We start from the raw sequence: 14,241 nt of genomic DNA on the forward strand, positions 1-14,241 counted from the left end.
TTGTTGGCCGATGTTGAATGTAATTATCGAAAGAGGTGCTGCAACTCTGTCACAGTGTAAAAAAACGTCTAACGTAGTTTCAACTAAATGTAGTGTGGACCAATACAGACACTTTTGGAGTGTTAAATTTAACTCTAAAGGATTTAAATTAACACTGTCTTTATTTCTGTGCAGATCTCCATCAACCAGGTTGCTAAGGTAACCGCTGTTTTGGGATGTGATGTGGGATCAGTCCCTGATTCTGTGCTACTGACCATCCATCATGTGTTGTCAAAGCCAAACGACTGGCCAGTTTCATGTTGTTGACTGAAAGTTTGAAGCATAGGTATAGACAGCATGGCCTACAGACACTATATTTAACTGACAACAGTTTCGTAGGTGTCCAATTCTTCTACTTGAAGGGTGTCACGTAATGTAGATCTTAATCAAAACTGAGCAGTCGTATAAACATGAGAGACACGGTCATATAAATTGTAAGCCACTAAATAAAATTTCACTAAGAATATCTAAGAAACCACCGGTAACACGGCGTTCTGAGTACCTTCAAACTCCTCGTTGAGTACATAGCATATAATCAGCAGCATCAGCTGTTGTTCAGTATAAACTGTGAAGTTCCTGTTTTACACAGCTTTCACGAGGCACTTCAATGCAACGCACGACTCCATCGCCAGAACTACATCCGGGTCATTCAGGAGTTTCACATGTCAGTTGGTTCAGCTGTTCAGACTTCCCTGCATGTGAAGAAGGTCCAGCAGCCTCTCTGGGTTTAAATTCAGCTTTCGAGGAGAGACATGGTAACTAAATTCACTGGCGTGTACTCACCAGGATTTCTTTTATTTTCGCAGTCTTGCTGTTTTCTTTGTACTAGCGTCTCTAAAATTACCAGGAGGTAATGCTAACAAGCTAGCTCCGCCTGCAGCAGCACTGACAGGTGGTGTGGAGTTAAGCTAAATTTAGCACCATAGTCATTCGCGAAGTTTCATTCATTTTGCAGGGATTTTAATAGAACTTTGGTTATAGATTGTAGGATTCAGTACTGTCAAAACAAGTTTGTTTTGCCCTTTTTAGCATTATTTGGCGTTTACAGGGACCTGTAATCCACGAACTTCCCTTTTATTCGCAAAAATGTCTTGAAACTTGGAGTCTTTCATGCTGATTCGTATTGAATGTTGTTCTAACTCACAGTCATAGTTGCAGCCATGGCACAGCTGCTCTTAGCGCAACGAAAATGCACCGTTTACCTGTCTCCTTGTCCAGCATGTGAGTCTCTGAGTTTGCTCTATCTCTTAACCATGTGTGATTTTGCTCTGACAGGCGCTGATGGGGATTCAGCTGGTGGTCAGCTTGCTGGCCGCCAGCATAATGCAGAGGATGGCTCCGCATTGCTCCTTTGCGCGCTGGCTTCTCTGTAATGGCAGGTATTGTCAGCCCATATAATTATGTGAGGTGTTAAAAGTACACAAAATGCAGTGTGCAACATCTTATATTCTTATTCCTGTCATTCCTTTCAGTTTGTTTCGGTTCAAACACCCGTCAGAAGGAGAGCTGTGTGCATTGGCTGGGAAACAAATGCCAAAACAAAACAGGAGAGACAGGTGGGTGTCGGGGGATGGTTGGAGACTACAGAGAGGAGTCATGTAAAAGAAACCTAAGGAACCTTTGTTTTACATTACTGTACACGGTTTGTTTTATCATAAGGAGACAAAATGGGGAGAACAAGCCTCTGACTGTGCCCAAGGACATTGACCTTCACCTGGAGAAAGCTCCTGTCAACACCATTGATGCCCTTGGTAAAATAAACATTCTTTAATCTGCACCACTTTGATGCTGATGCTCAAAACCCACAGTAAACTCATCTTACATGTTCCTGTTGTGCCTAGATCAAAACAATCATTGTAAAAAACATTGTTTTAATAGGTACAACTCAAAAGAATTTAACGTTTTTATCTTGTTTTTATTTTCAGTGCTGCGTTTTTTCCTGGAGTACCAGTGGCTGATAGATTTTGCAGTTTATGCAATGGGTGTCTACCTGTTCACTGAGTGCTACTACAATGTAGTAGATGCCAGAAAAGAGGTCAATATTGGAGCTATCTGGTGTGTCCTGACTGTGCTCTTTGGTCTGTATCCTTTAACTGTTAAATCACTCTCTGAGAAATCTGTAAGCATGAGTATCAATCCTATGAAAATACTTAATTCAAAGTTGTACACTTTTACCTATCTTGTATTAATTAACAACCTACTTTTATCAATATTGTTAAAACTTTTTTTGTGGATGTCCTGCCTCGGGTAAGGAATCCTCCCCATCAATTATGATTTTAATCTACAATATAAAATTTTGCCTGATTTGATGAGATATGTGATAATACTTGAAAAATGTAAAATCTATTACGTAGTACTAACTGCTTTTGTCTAAAGTTGTACTATATAGACTTTGCATAATCTGTATAAACTCAATTGGCCTTATGATAGTATATTCAGAGTGTAATAGTAGACGGATGACAGTTTTTCCTCTTTGTGATTTTGATTTAACCATCAACCCTCAGAAAGACCCTTCACACCCTGATGAGCCACTACTTCCGCTCTGAAGAGGGTGGCGAACGCTCTGTATGTCTGGCCTTCGGTTTTCTGTCTCTGCTTGTGGCTATGCTGGTTCTTGTAGTCAGGGAGGAATACTTGGAGTTTGGCCTGGAGTCTGGCTTTTCCAGCCTCTTTGACAACTTGGAAATCTTTGCAAAACAGCAAGGCTATGCTGACTGGTCGTAAGTGTTGGTCTCTTCTAAAATAACTTGTAACTGAAATACTACTTTGTCACTTTTAAATGATCAATGATAATGTAATAGTGAATTAAACTGCATCTTGACTTAAGAGATAACATTATAAGTAGTACATAAGAGCCAGTGGTAGACTTTTCTAGACATATCTATGCCTGTTTCCAGGTGACATTTTCTCACTGTTTTAACTCACTTCAGGATCCCGGTGACCAAGCTGACAGTGAAGCTCGGCCTGGCTGCTGTCTGTGCTTATATTGGATCTCTTCTGGCCTTCCCTGGCCTGCGACTGGCTCAGACTCATCTAGATGCTGTGCAGATGAACTCAGACCGCCCACTCATCCAGTGAGAACTGATATATTTAGGTTTACAAGTAACATACTGTCTACATCCTCATGAACAGTGTTGCTTTAGTATTTTTCCTTAAATTTCTGCAGGATTCTGCTGCACATGGGTTTCTTGTCTCCCATTTTTGTATTGGTTCTTTGGGTGAAACCCATTGCAAGAGACTTTCTGGCAAATGCCCCAATGGGGAAGACCTCTGTCACAATGTGAGTGCACATGAATATTTTCTTTTTTCATCAACTAATCTCTGAATTCTGAAGATTTAAATAACGATCAGTGATGCAATTTCCCAGCAACTTACCCTGTCCTGACACTTTGTGGTTGTCTCTTATTTCTGTCTGCAGAGTTCCAAGCGCTGTGTTTGACAGCATGCGCCTTTGGATCATTGTGGTTTTATGTTTGTTGAGGCTAGCGCTGACCCGTTACCACCTGCAGGCCTACCTCAACCTGGCTCAGAAGTGGGTTGAGCAGATGAAGAAGGAGGCGGGTCGCATTGCTGCAATTGACATTCAGAGAAAGGTCAGGCTTGAATTTTAGCCCAAGACTTTTAAATTCAAACTTTTTAAATCAAGACATGATGTACAGAATAAAATGCATTTCAAGTGTAAACTGTGAACCAATGTGTTGTGTTTCAGGTCACTCGTATCTTTTGCTACCTGACAGTTGTTACTCTACAGTACCTGATTCCTATTCTTCTCATCCTCTTCTCCACGCTGTCACTCAAGGCATTAGGTAAGGTAAAAAGACCGTCATCACAGTATCATTATTTGATTATGAATCCATACATTTAAGTGTTTGTTTAAGTGTTTGTTTGTTTCGGCAAGCATTTGAATTTAGATTTAGTTATAAATAGTTATAAAACATTGGTGTAAATATTAACTAACTATACTTAACTATAACTACTTTGTTATATGAAATTGATATATAATATAGTTAATGCTATCCTTAAGATATAGAAATTCAAACTTGTCAACACTATTAAAAAATATAGTCCTGCATCATCTAGCAGTATAAATATCTTTGTGTAAGCTGAAGATGAGGATTTCCCCCTTTGCTGTGATAAAAAGGGGAAACAAAGAAATCAATACAGAGTAAAGGGACTACAGTAGTTTATATTTGACATTATATTAGTTTGTATATCATTACTTAATGTCAGGGTGTTTGTGTAGGGAGACTATGGGAGAAAAGAGGTCCTCATGCCCAGCTTTAAGGACTGGTCATCATTCTAAATGAAACTAAGACACTCCTTAGACACACGACTACATGTAGATTCCAGCAGTAGCATCAACAGGCTTGTTTTGTTTCATGTTAGCTGTGCTATCACTATAATGTCTGTGAGCTCACAGATTCGTTGTGCTGTCTGAGTATTTTACTCTGGTGTGGCATATCTTGCAAACAACTTGACTCTTGTTTAAGTTAGTACTGTCTTTAATGTTTTAGAAGCCAAAATAAGTCCACACATCCCTTCTGAATGCAGCAGAAGCTGCTCTGCTGGATAAGCGATTGGCTCACTCAGGCCAGAAGGCTAGCATGATCTCATTGTCTAAAAAGAGGAGAAGAGTGAAACGGCTGAATGTCTGCTGCCAACTACCGGTTGGAGGTGGAAATTACATCACAAAACTACCACATTAACAAAGTAAATTATTAATTTATGAGATACCTATTCAGCATTTTGAGATGTTGATACAGTATCTCGCCGCCCTATAACAGGAAAGACACTCAAGCAGAGGCACCAGACTCACGTTTACAACTATCTGCCAAAGTCATGCTGGATTGGATAGGGACGGGGGGGGTAGGAGAAACGCAGGAATAGAGAAGGGATGAAGTAAGAGGGACAAGAGAAGTCATGAGGAATGATTGCACTGAAAATTTTAATACGGCTGTCAAAATTTTCAGTACTTGTATAGTCTTAAATTCCACTTGATTTAAATGTGCAATACATTAATCCCACTGCTAGGAGTCTCTTGATAAAAACATCTTTGCTCTTTACTGTTTTTGAGCTGAAGACTTAAACACAAAAAGAGGGAGGAAAGCTGCTTAAGAGTAGCTTTTTTTGTTTGCTGTGCTGGATATTGGCAAAGCTTTTTTGGACTGAACCAGGATGGGCTTTTTAATACCTTTTAAAACGATGCAGTCTCTGTTATTTTCTACATTTAAATTTATTCATGAATACTAGAGGGAAAAAGGCAAGTGACAGAGAGGAAAAGAAGAGAAAGGGCACTGCTGATAAAAATGACGTCGTAAAACAGAAATGTGACATTATGTTCTGACTGCTTTACAGCAGTTTTGCTCTGAAGAACTTAAAAATACATCAACATCAGCACAAACCTGCACTTCGTTAGTGTTTGTTGACAGAGCACAGGAGAGGGACAGCAGTGTCAACTAGATGCTGCTTTCCTTCAGTCCTGACTTGTTGACTCTCAACAGGAATCTTCACACTGTTGCACTATGATAAACACACATACAAGGTTTAAAACAGTAACAAAAGTAGAAAATACAGACGGAGAGTGAAATCTTTTCATGTTTTAACACTACAGTACAGTGTCTTACTTTTTCTAACTTAAGTAGTAAAATTTAAATATTGTCTGACTTGTAGGGGACTTCTCCTGGGGCCCTGGTGCAGATGACACCCCTGGGGTGACACCTGCTCTGGTGATGCCGACAGCAGCACCTGTGCTGCCCGGCAGTCTTGATGAAGATGAGGAGGGGGTGGACGACATGGAAGAGGACATCCAGGCAACAGTAGCACACCTGTCAGAGGTCTTCACGGCGCTGCGGTCTGTCCTTACTCCACTTTTCTTCAGAGGTTTCTTTGCCTTCCTCACCTGGTGGGTGGCTGCCTGCCAGGTCATCAGCTCTCTTTTTGGCATCTACTTCCACCAGTACCTTATGCAGAACTAACCGAGGAAAACAGTGACATACTGTTCGACCTGCACTGCAATCCCAGCTGCCAGCTGTTGTTACACTGTTGAAAAGGATAGCTGCAGGCAGCGAAGGGGAACTTCATTAAAACAGACAATGAGAGGCAGAACGCACCTTGGTTTTCCTGTAACAGAAGTTCTGATGAAGTTTGCTTAAGATTCAGATTGGTGACTGTCTGTCCATTTCAAAAGCCTATTGGTTACTTTTCTTGCTCCTATGACTTTTAATGACCAGCAGGCTACTGGTATCAATAATACAAATATACAGAGAGCACTGGAGGCTGTATCACAAAGCATGTTTGACTTAGTCTGACTCTCTTTGGGTGCTTTCACGTCACTGCGCCAAATATTGGTCATTCTTCTCATTTTAGAAGCTGGTTTTGCAAATTCAGCGTCATGTTATCATACATTCAGAGTGGGACAACAAGCTTAAGGATCAGACACAGTAATATAATCATAACTAAGTGTAAGGATTCCAGGAGATCAAGGATTTTACCTTTTTTTAAATGTTTGGCATTGTAGTGAAGAGACTTATTTTAGTGCTTTTTTTTTTTTTTTTAAAAATGGGTACTTAATATTAAGTGACACACTTGTGGCTTAAAAAGAGGACACGATAAGCCTACTGAACTTATTTACATGCAGTCCTATGATGTTAATTAGTTTGTTGTTCAAAAGTAGTTAAACAGAATTAAATCTGTCAAAATGGACAGAATCCTTGAAATTGGGTGTTTCGAATGAAAAAGGGTAACATGAAGTTAGATTAGATAATCTGATCTGTTGATCTGATCTGGAGAAAACCTTTATTCTGAGTTGATCAAAACTCATTAATAGGATTAGGATGACTTTTATGCCCCAAAAATCAAAATCTTATGATCTGATCCCAGCAGAGGGCTGAATTCACACAGGGAAACAAATGTCAGAGAACTTATAAAGCTGAATACATTTTTACTGAAAAGGTGAAATTTTAAGCTTTGTAAAAAAAATTGTGCCAGAATGTTGTTTTGTGTAATTTGTGTGTAAAGTAGTTTTATAGAAATAATGGATTTTATCCCCATAAACAAATTTGACCTAACAGTGACTCAGATCAGTGGTCCCCAAACTTTTTTTTGCGCCACAGACTGATTTCATGACCGACAACACTTTCATGGACCATCCATCAATGTGTGGGGGATAAATACACAGAAATCAAATGCTACAAATGGCATAAAACAAAGTGCTTAAAAAAACTGAACCTCTTAAAGTTGAATAATGCGTTAGAATCACCTCTCACTGTAAAGCCATAATTTAAGTAGCACTCCTGATAATGTCTTTTAAATGTAGCCTTTGTTTTCTTGGCAGTCGTAGGCTTTACTTCTGTTTCCTCTTCAAGCCTCATTCCCTTTACAAAGAAGCTCTCCAACAGTGTTTGTTTTTTACTCGTTTTAGCTAGCTTGTGGGCTTAATTTTTGGGTCTCATGTGACCAAGACAAGTGTCTAGGTTCATGTCAGTATGTCAAAAGGTGGACGACATAACGCAAGGGATTTTGGTAATTTTTCAAAATAAAACCTCTTTCAGACTCTGAAAGTCAATAAAATGGAAAATTAAATAAATCATTTTTTCTTTCTCTGTGGCTTGGCACCAAATAACAGACTGGTACCGCTCCTCAGCCTGGTGGTTGAGGACTGCTGATTTAGATGGTTTTTCTGTTTGTGTGTCTGTTTGCCCCCACTGGACAAAGTGTGTAATGTAAAGTCTCCTAAAATGTTTGATAATCTTTCAGAGCCTGTATTTGGATGAGGTTGATCTTATTCGGTGTGATATACCTTGGAGTGATCCGCATCCTCTGGATAATTCTGATCTGGATTAAGCCTTTAGACCAGCCGAGTCCTGCAGTAAACCACGTGTAACTACACTGATCCACCTGATTCAAAGGGATCCAGCTTCTCGATAAAGAAAAACAAGTCAAGCCCAAGGATTATCAGCCAACCCTTGCTTTGTCTTGCCAAGTCTTTCTTTGTGATACAGTCTCAAATCATCCTCTGAATACTCAGCTAAATATTTTTCTGTAACTTTTCAGATGAATCAAACCAGTGTTATCTGACTTGTTAAATGCTGCATATATGTAAGATGTTTAATGATAACGGGAAGTTTTAGTACTTCATCCCTGTCAGGATATGTTTGTTTGTTTTTGTGAGGGACTGTTTGTCTCTCTTAAGGAACCGATTCAAGAGTGCTAATTTTTAAAAATATTTTTTTGCTGTGTTGATTTTTCATTGCATATAAGTAGTAAAGGTGATATCTGTGCTTTTGAGCAAATACAGAGTGAACCAGAGCTGTTGCTTTTTATTTTGTTTTTTCCTCCAGAATTTCTAAGTGCCTGGGAGCTCAGGGATTTTGAGTCAACTTTGAAATCTCCGTTCTCTCTGATAAAACATTTAAACTGAGCAGAAGTTTTGATAGTTCAAAGAACGACTTGTTTTTCTTTTATTTTCCCACACTACTCACTGATGACATTTTTAGTTGCTGTGTCTTAACTCCTTTGTATGTTTTGAAGATTTTCTCTCGCTGTTTTTATAGCGCATCAGTCAAACCTGTACAAATGACCCAAGCCCTCTTAGGGTAAATTTTGCATCAGTTGATATTATTTATTTATTTATATTACACATGCTCAAATTTCTTCCACTTAGAGATGATACTGATGCAGAAACTCTTTGCTTTTTTTTTTTTTTTTTAATTCTGTTTGTTTTTTAGTGTGTCTTTTAGATAGTGAATTTGAATTGAATGCTCTGAAATCATACTGTGAATATTGTTTCAAACATTGCTTTTTTTTAAAGATTTTCAGGATGCATGGTGTGTAAAGGTTTTTTGTTTTTGCTGTAACCAGATTGTTTTGTGTGTGTATGGCTCAATAAAATCTTAGTTTCAGACTCAGGTCAGTTTGATGCTGCCACTTAATTCTGATCTCTCTCCAGGAGCGTGGGAGATAAAATATTTCCTTTAGAAAATCTGCGCCGATTGACAAAAGACATCATGCATGACAATGGAGTGTCTCGCCGCTGGTCAGGGTCCTGATCTCTGACCCCCAACCTCCTGAGAAGATCATTGTTTAATCGCTGATAATTACTACGAACCCAATGCCCCAAAAGAGTCTGGGAAGCTATACTGTTCATGGATGCTTATCCTGGTGATGTCCAGAAAGGCTTTTCTTGGAAAATATTCAAATAACTGTCAGTTCAGCTTAGAATATTTAAACTAGAAATAAAAGCTTTCTAACTTCAGGGATCATTTAGTTTTTCATGCTCATGATGCAACAACATTCAAGCAAAGTGACCTTTCATCACAGAGAGATGTTTTCCTGAAAGCTGACATGATTTTTTGGTGATATCATTTGATTTCCATGTCCCTTCGAAAGCCCACCAAAGATTCCTCTATTGCAGGGAGGGGTGGTCACTTTGCTGGCTTTTTATGTGCACAATTATGTGCTTCAGTGAAGAATACAAACAATAACATACGGCTTTCCAAGAGTGGAGAAGTTTGGAGGTATCTTCACAATGGTAATTTTAATCACAGGTCTTTTTGTTTATATTCCAAACAAATCACTTATGCTCTAGACCATTTCCCTCTTAAATGTGTCCCACACAGGCTTCTTCTGTTTCTATGCCCCTAAACTCCTAAAGTCCTGGTCTATAGAAATCAAACTTAAAAGGTCTGTGTATATTTGTGAAGGAAATGAATGAACACATTTTGTGGTTATTCTGTGTGTTTGTCTTTAGCACAGCTCCCCAATTAGTTAATCCAAGGAGCCAAAGTGCATCAAGATTATTAAGCCAAGGGGAAACAAAATATGTGATTTTTTTATCTCCTGCACAAATAAGTTATTGTAGATCTTCCTGTTGCTTCTATGACCATTATTGTATAATCGTCATAAGTAGTAGAGGGAGTTTATTAATTCAAAATTCTCATTTGCTGAATTGTACATGATTACAGAAATTGAGGCAAAATCATATAAGAGGTGTGGATGTGGAAGATTGCCATAGAGCAGACAGACTTATTGCAATTGTATTGTTTGTATAACATTATGATTAGCTTAATTATGTGTTCAATTTTGACAAAGATCAGAAATCTCCAGCAACACAATTTAGTAGTTTAGAGCAGTGGTTCTCAAGGTGAGGGTCAGGATCCCCCCTGGGGGTTGCAAGACACTGAAAGGGGGTTGCCATATATCTTTTAAAAATAAACAATTGTATATTTTACCCATTTTTGATTTAAAAAAAATATACATGCATGAAGTTAGTTAAATGTAACATAGAAGTATTATAATTTGGTGAGATTTATACTGAAATCAGTATGTTTAAAAAGAAAACTTAAAATGTAAATCTGCTTACAACTATTCCTGACTGTGCATAGCTCTGTTCAACCATGCCTGATGGAGGACTGATGAAGGCTACGGATCGAAACGTGTCGGTCTGATAAAGTTGTTCTTCAAACTATAAGTGTTCTTCATCCTCCATGCACTTTGGAAGTTGGTGAGGTTGTGCCAGAATCACCCACTTCAAGGATCTGTGAGGGCCAGATAATTGGAACTGATGAACAGGACCTGGTCCACGGGCCACCATTTGGGGATCTCTGTTTATTGATATTTGGAAAAATTAAATGCATGTTTTTCTGACATTTACCCCTCAGCCATAGTTTCTGACATTAAAAACTTCAACACAGGAACAGTAAAACCTCTCATGATCTTATGAGGGTTTTTTTTTTTTTTTTTTTTTTTTTGCTTGGATAGGTAGATATTCATTTGTGTTTACAGTTCCCCATAGTGGTGAGGGTAAATGTCAAGGTTTACTGTACAAGTTCAGGTTTAAAGTCCTTCAAAGAAATCCACGTTGAATTTTATATATTCAGCTTATTAAAAACATATTCAAATAAGGCCTACTTACGTGAATGTTTTTCTTTTAAATCAAGTTTTTTCCCAGCTAAATTCATTCAGGCTAAATATTACACATTGTACCTCTAATGCAATACACTTTCATACATATCTGATTGTTTACTCTGAAATAACAATATGATTATCTCAGAATTAAGCCTTTTTTAACAAACTCCTCTTATTGAGTATTTTGTCCAGCTATTTAACAGGAACATTTCCATTACTCAAACAAACTAGGTCTAATCTGCCTCTACTGTACTTATTTTATGACAGACCTCTTCTGAGCATTTCTCATTGCCAACATTTTTGTTATTTCAAAAGACCAACTGTTTTCAAGACCTAGTAGTATCATTAGATGTTTCAGCTGCGTCTTTTATTTCATGTTGGGTGTGACATGCATGAGATGTCAGTGAATGTTGATATTTCTGTCTCTGAAACAGCCCATTCAGCAGCTGCGGTTCAGGCCTGACATGCACCAAAACCCAACATACTCGAAGGTATGAGGGCCCGTTCAGTGCTGCTTGCAGCCCTAGTTGTTCTTAGTTTTTTTTCTTATGTCTCTTTGTGGAGCAATTAGGCTGCATGTTTGTAGGTGACTGATTCAGTGACTGAATGACATACAGATGAAATGCCCAACCATGGGTTTGCTGGACAGCATGTCAATGAAGTGGTCCAACAATTCAGTTTTTACAAGTCATTACAAAGTTGCATGCTCTTTTAACTGGACGTAAAGATTGTATTCGACTGTTTCTCCCAGACTTTGTGGATAAAATCTGATACAAAAAGTTTCCTCTTTTAAACCACAGCTCAAGTTTTCCATAATCACCCAACCAGACAAATGAATGTCAAACATTTTTCCCTAAAGTTACACTTTTTATCACCCCTCTCTTAAAAACAAACTGTGTCTGAAATGTGCTGGACTAGATTACTAAAGCTCATTTGCAGGTTTGGAAGTAAGTTTCTACTGAAAATGTTTCTGTCATTTTTACATTGTGGTACACTTTAGAAATCCTGTCTGAGCAGTGTAGGACTGCTCCTGTCTGAGCCTGTGGCAGTTTCAAGCATAATGAACTGAAAGTTGACAAAGCTGACATATCTATAAAATCATATTAATTCTATTTGTCTGTGTTGGAGGCCTCAGGCCCTGCTTTAGTCTGATCTGTGAACTGCAGAAGGCTGCAGTTGCTATAGGAAACAGGAAGTGTCTGTGCAGGACCCAGACAGACTGAAGCAGCCATGGTCCCAGGGGAGCAGACCAGACATGACCTCAGTGAGCTACTCTTTTCATTTAGGGAGCAGAGACGACAGAGATGCAACAGGGCTCCACTCTGTGATGGTAGAAAAAGAAAATGTTCAGGCATAACTATGAGACAACCATCTGTGGGAATAAGCTTTTTTGTACTGGGTGTATTTATTTATTTTTTTAAAGACATAAAGGTCTCAGGGCTTTTAAGCGCTCCATTCTTTTCCCTCTGGATTGGTGGCTGCATGGTGAGCGGCCTGACAGGAGCCAGACGTGATAATGAGGGAGTGTGAGTATTCAAAAGACGGAGAACAAATGGACACATGAAAGCTTGATAGCCACAGTTTATCTGTCGTCAGACAGGATGCACATAAATCTCTTTACATTGGAGAGGAAGATTTTGTACCGCCTCAATAAACACATGAACAAAGCAACAGAATCAGGCATTTGTCTGAAAGAAGAAAAACCAGTAAACAGAAGCAAGCATACAAATCAGACTTTTTATTTAAAAGGAATCACAACAAATATCAAATAAAACCCCTCTTTGTTCTGTTAGTGAAGCATTCAGCAAACATATAAAAAGTCAACCCAAAGCATCAGAATACTGATTATTTGGTGTTCATGCTTATATTGATGCACAGAACTGCATAAAAAATGAAGAAAAAAAAAACACAGCAGCACTTGAACTTGAGGACGTCGACCAGCTGGCTCACTAGAGCTCTGCAGAATTTAATAAGATTTATTTATATAACATCTTTAAGGTGAACCACTGATCCTGGGTCATTTCTAAGAGATTCATTCACAGATCATCAATCACTGATAGTTGAAACAAGTCTTTCATCTTCTCTACTTTCTCACTCAAATGATGACCCCTTGTGGACAATATGTGGAAATTCATTTGACTCAAAATCAGCAGCAGAAAAAGCAAAAATCTACTGCATTAAAACAGTGCAATGTAAAATGATAAAAAACAAAAAATCCTCAGTTTAAATATTTTTTAGATTAAATATTACATGAATATTTAGTCCTTTGTTTAACTATTTTCATGTCTTTCTAGGCTCAGTAATATCTGTAAAATGCAATAACCAAAAGAAGCCAATTAGATATGAATAATTTCAGCTTTTTAATGCTGTATTTGATGTATTAATGAAGCATTTTTAATCAGGCTGTCAGCATTCATGCATTAATTGTGGTATGGTTAAGATCCAGCATTAGTGCATTATTTCTTTAATAGCTTGTTTGTCCCTTTTAACAAACATTTGGTTTAACCAGATCAAAATCTCCCTGCAACCATTAAGTCCACCTCTGCTTCTTCATGACTCGTTTCACTTTAAAAAACTCCCAGACAGCTCAGTGGACAAGTCAAAAGTCATCTGAACCTTGTGTTATAAAACATTTCACTTTTCCTGTTCCCTCATTTCCTTTTCAGTCCATGACAAGTTATTTCTTTTATGCCATTATCTTTAATTTAGCCTGAATTTGTTGTTTTCCTTAAAAAAAAAAAAGCAGGTCTATATTCAAACCAGAAGTCAGTTCACCTTAGTTGAAGACAGTACAAAAATCCAAAATGAAAGAAAAAAGACTAATCACAATGAACTAAAGATTGAGGTTTTTTTTTTATCTTACTTAAAAAAATAAAATAAAACAGACCTAATATGAAAACTACATTTCTTTGGCTGTTACAGGCTGTGATTGTAATGTGTAGGGATAATATTTTAAACTTTGGTCTTTAGCTGAACTAGACTGGTAAAGTTCAGTGGGTAAAGCAGGCGCCTATATGCCGAGGCTGCAGTCCTCAACACACTGGTCACTGGTCCTGTTTGCTGCATGTCTCCCCCCCCATTCTCTCTCCCCATATTTCCTCTCTCTTCAGCTATCGTATCAAAATTAGGCAGAAAAGCCCGGAAAAATAACATAAAAAAGATCTAATAATGGAAGCTTTTTAAAGTCATTTTTAATGTATTTAATGAATGTATGTGTTTAATGTATTAATTAATAATTTTTAACCAGACTGTCAGCATTAATGCATTAACTGTATTTCACTTTTTACTGTTCCCTTA

The 14,241-nt window shown here is 38.0% G+C and overlaps 1 protein-coding gene across 1 annotated transcript; it reads left to right on the forward strand.

Annotated features, from left to right (window-relative positions):
- Positions 1 to 691: 691 nt before the first annotated feature.
- tmem161a (transmembrane protein 161A) lies at positions 692 to 8,945 on the forward strand. The gene is made up of 11 exons (XM_041792003.1): positions 692 to 794; positions 1,315 to 1,418; positions 1,512 to 1,595; positions 1,699 to 1,790; positions 1,965 to 2,121; positions 2,544 to 2,759; positions 2,970 to 3,113; positions 3,206 to 3,319; positions 3,458 to 3,632; positions 3,749 to 3,845; positions 5,710 to 8,945. Exons 1-11 carry the CDS (start codon positions 792 to 794, stop codon positions 6,012 to 6,014), a joined length of 1,491 nt encoding a protein of 496 aa, XP_041647937.1. The 5' UTR covers positions 692 to 791; the 3' UTR covers positions 6,015 to 8,945.
- Positions 8,946 to 14,241: the final 5,296 nt, after the last annotated feature.

This window comes from Cheilinus undulatus, linkage group 7 (genome assembly GCF_018320785.1).
Source record: "Cheilinus undulatus linkage group 7, ASM1832078v1, whole genome shotgun sequence".
NCBI classification, from domain to species: Eukaryota; Metazoa; Chordata; class Actinopteri; order Labriformes; family Labridae; genus Cheilinus; species Cheilinus undulatus.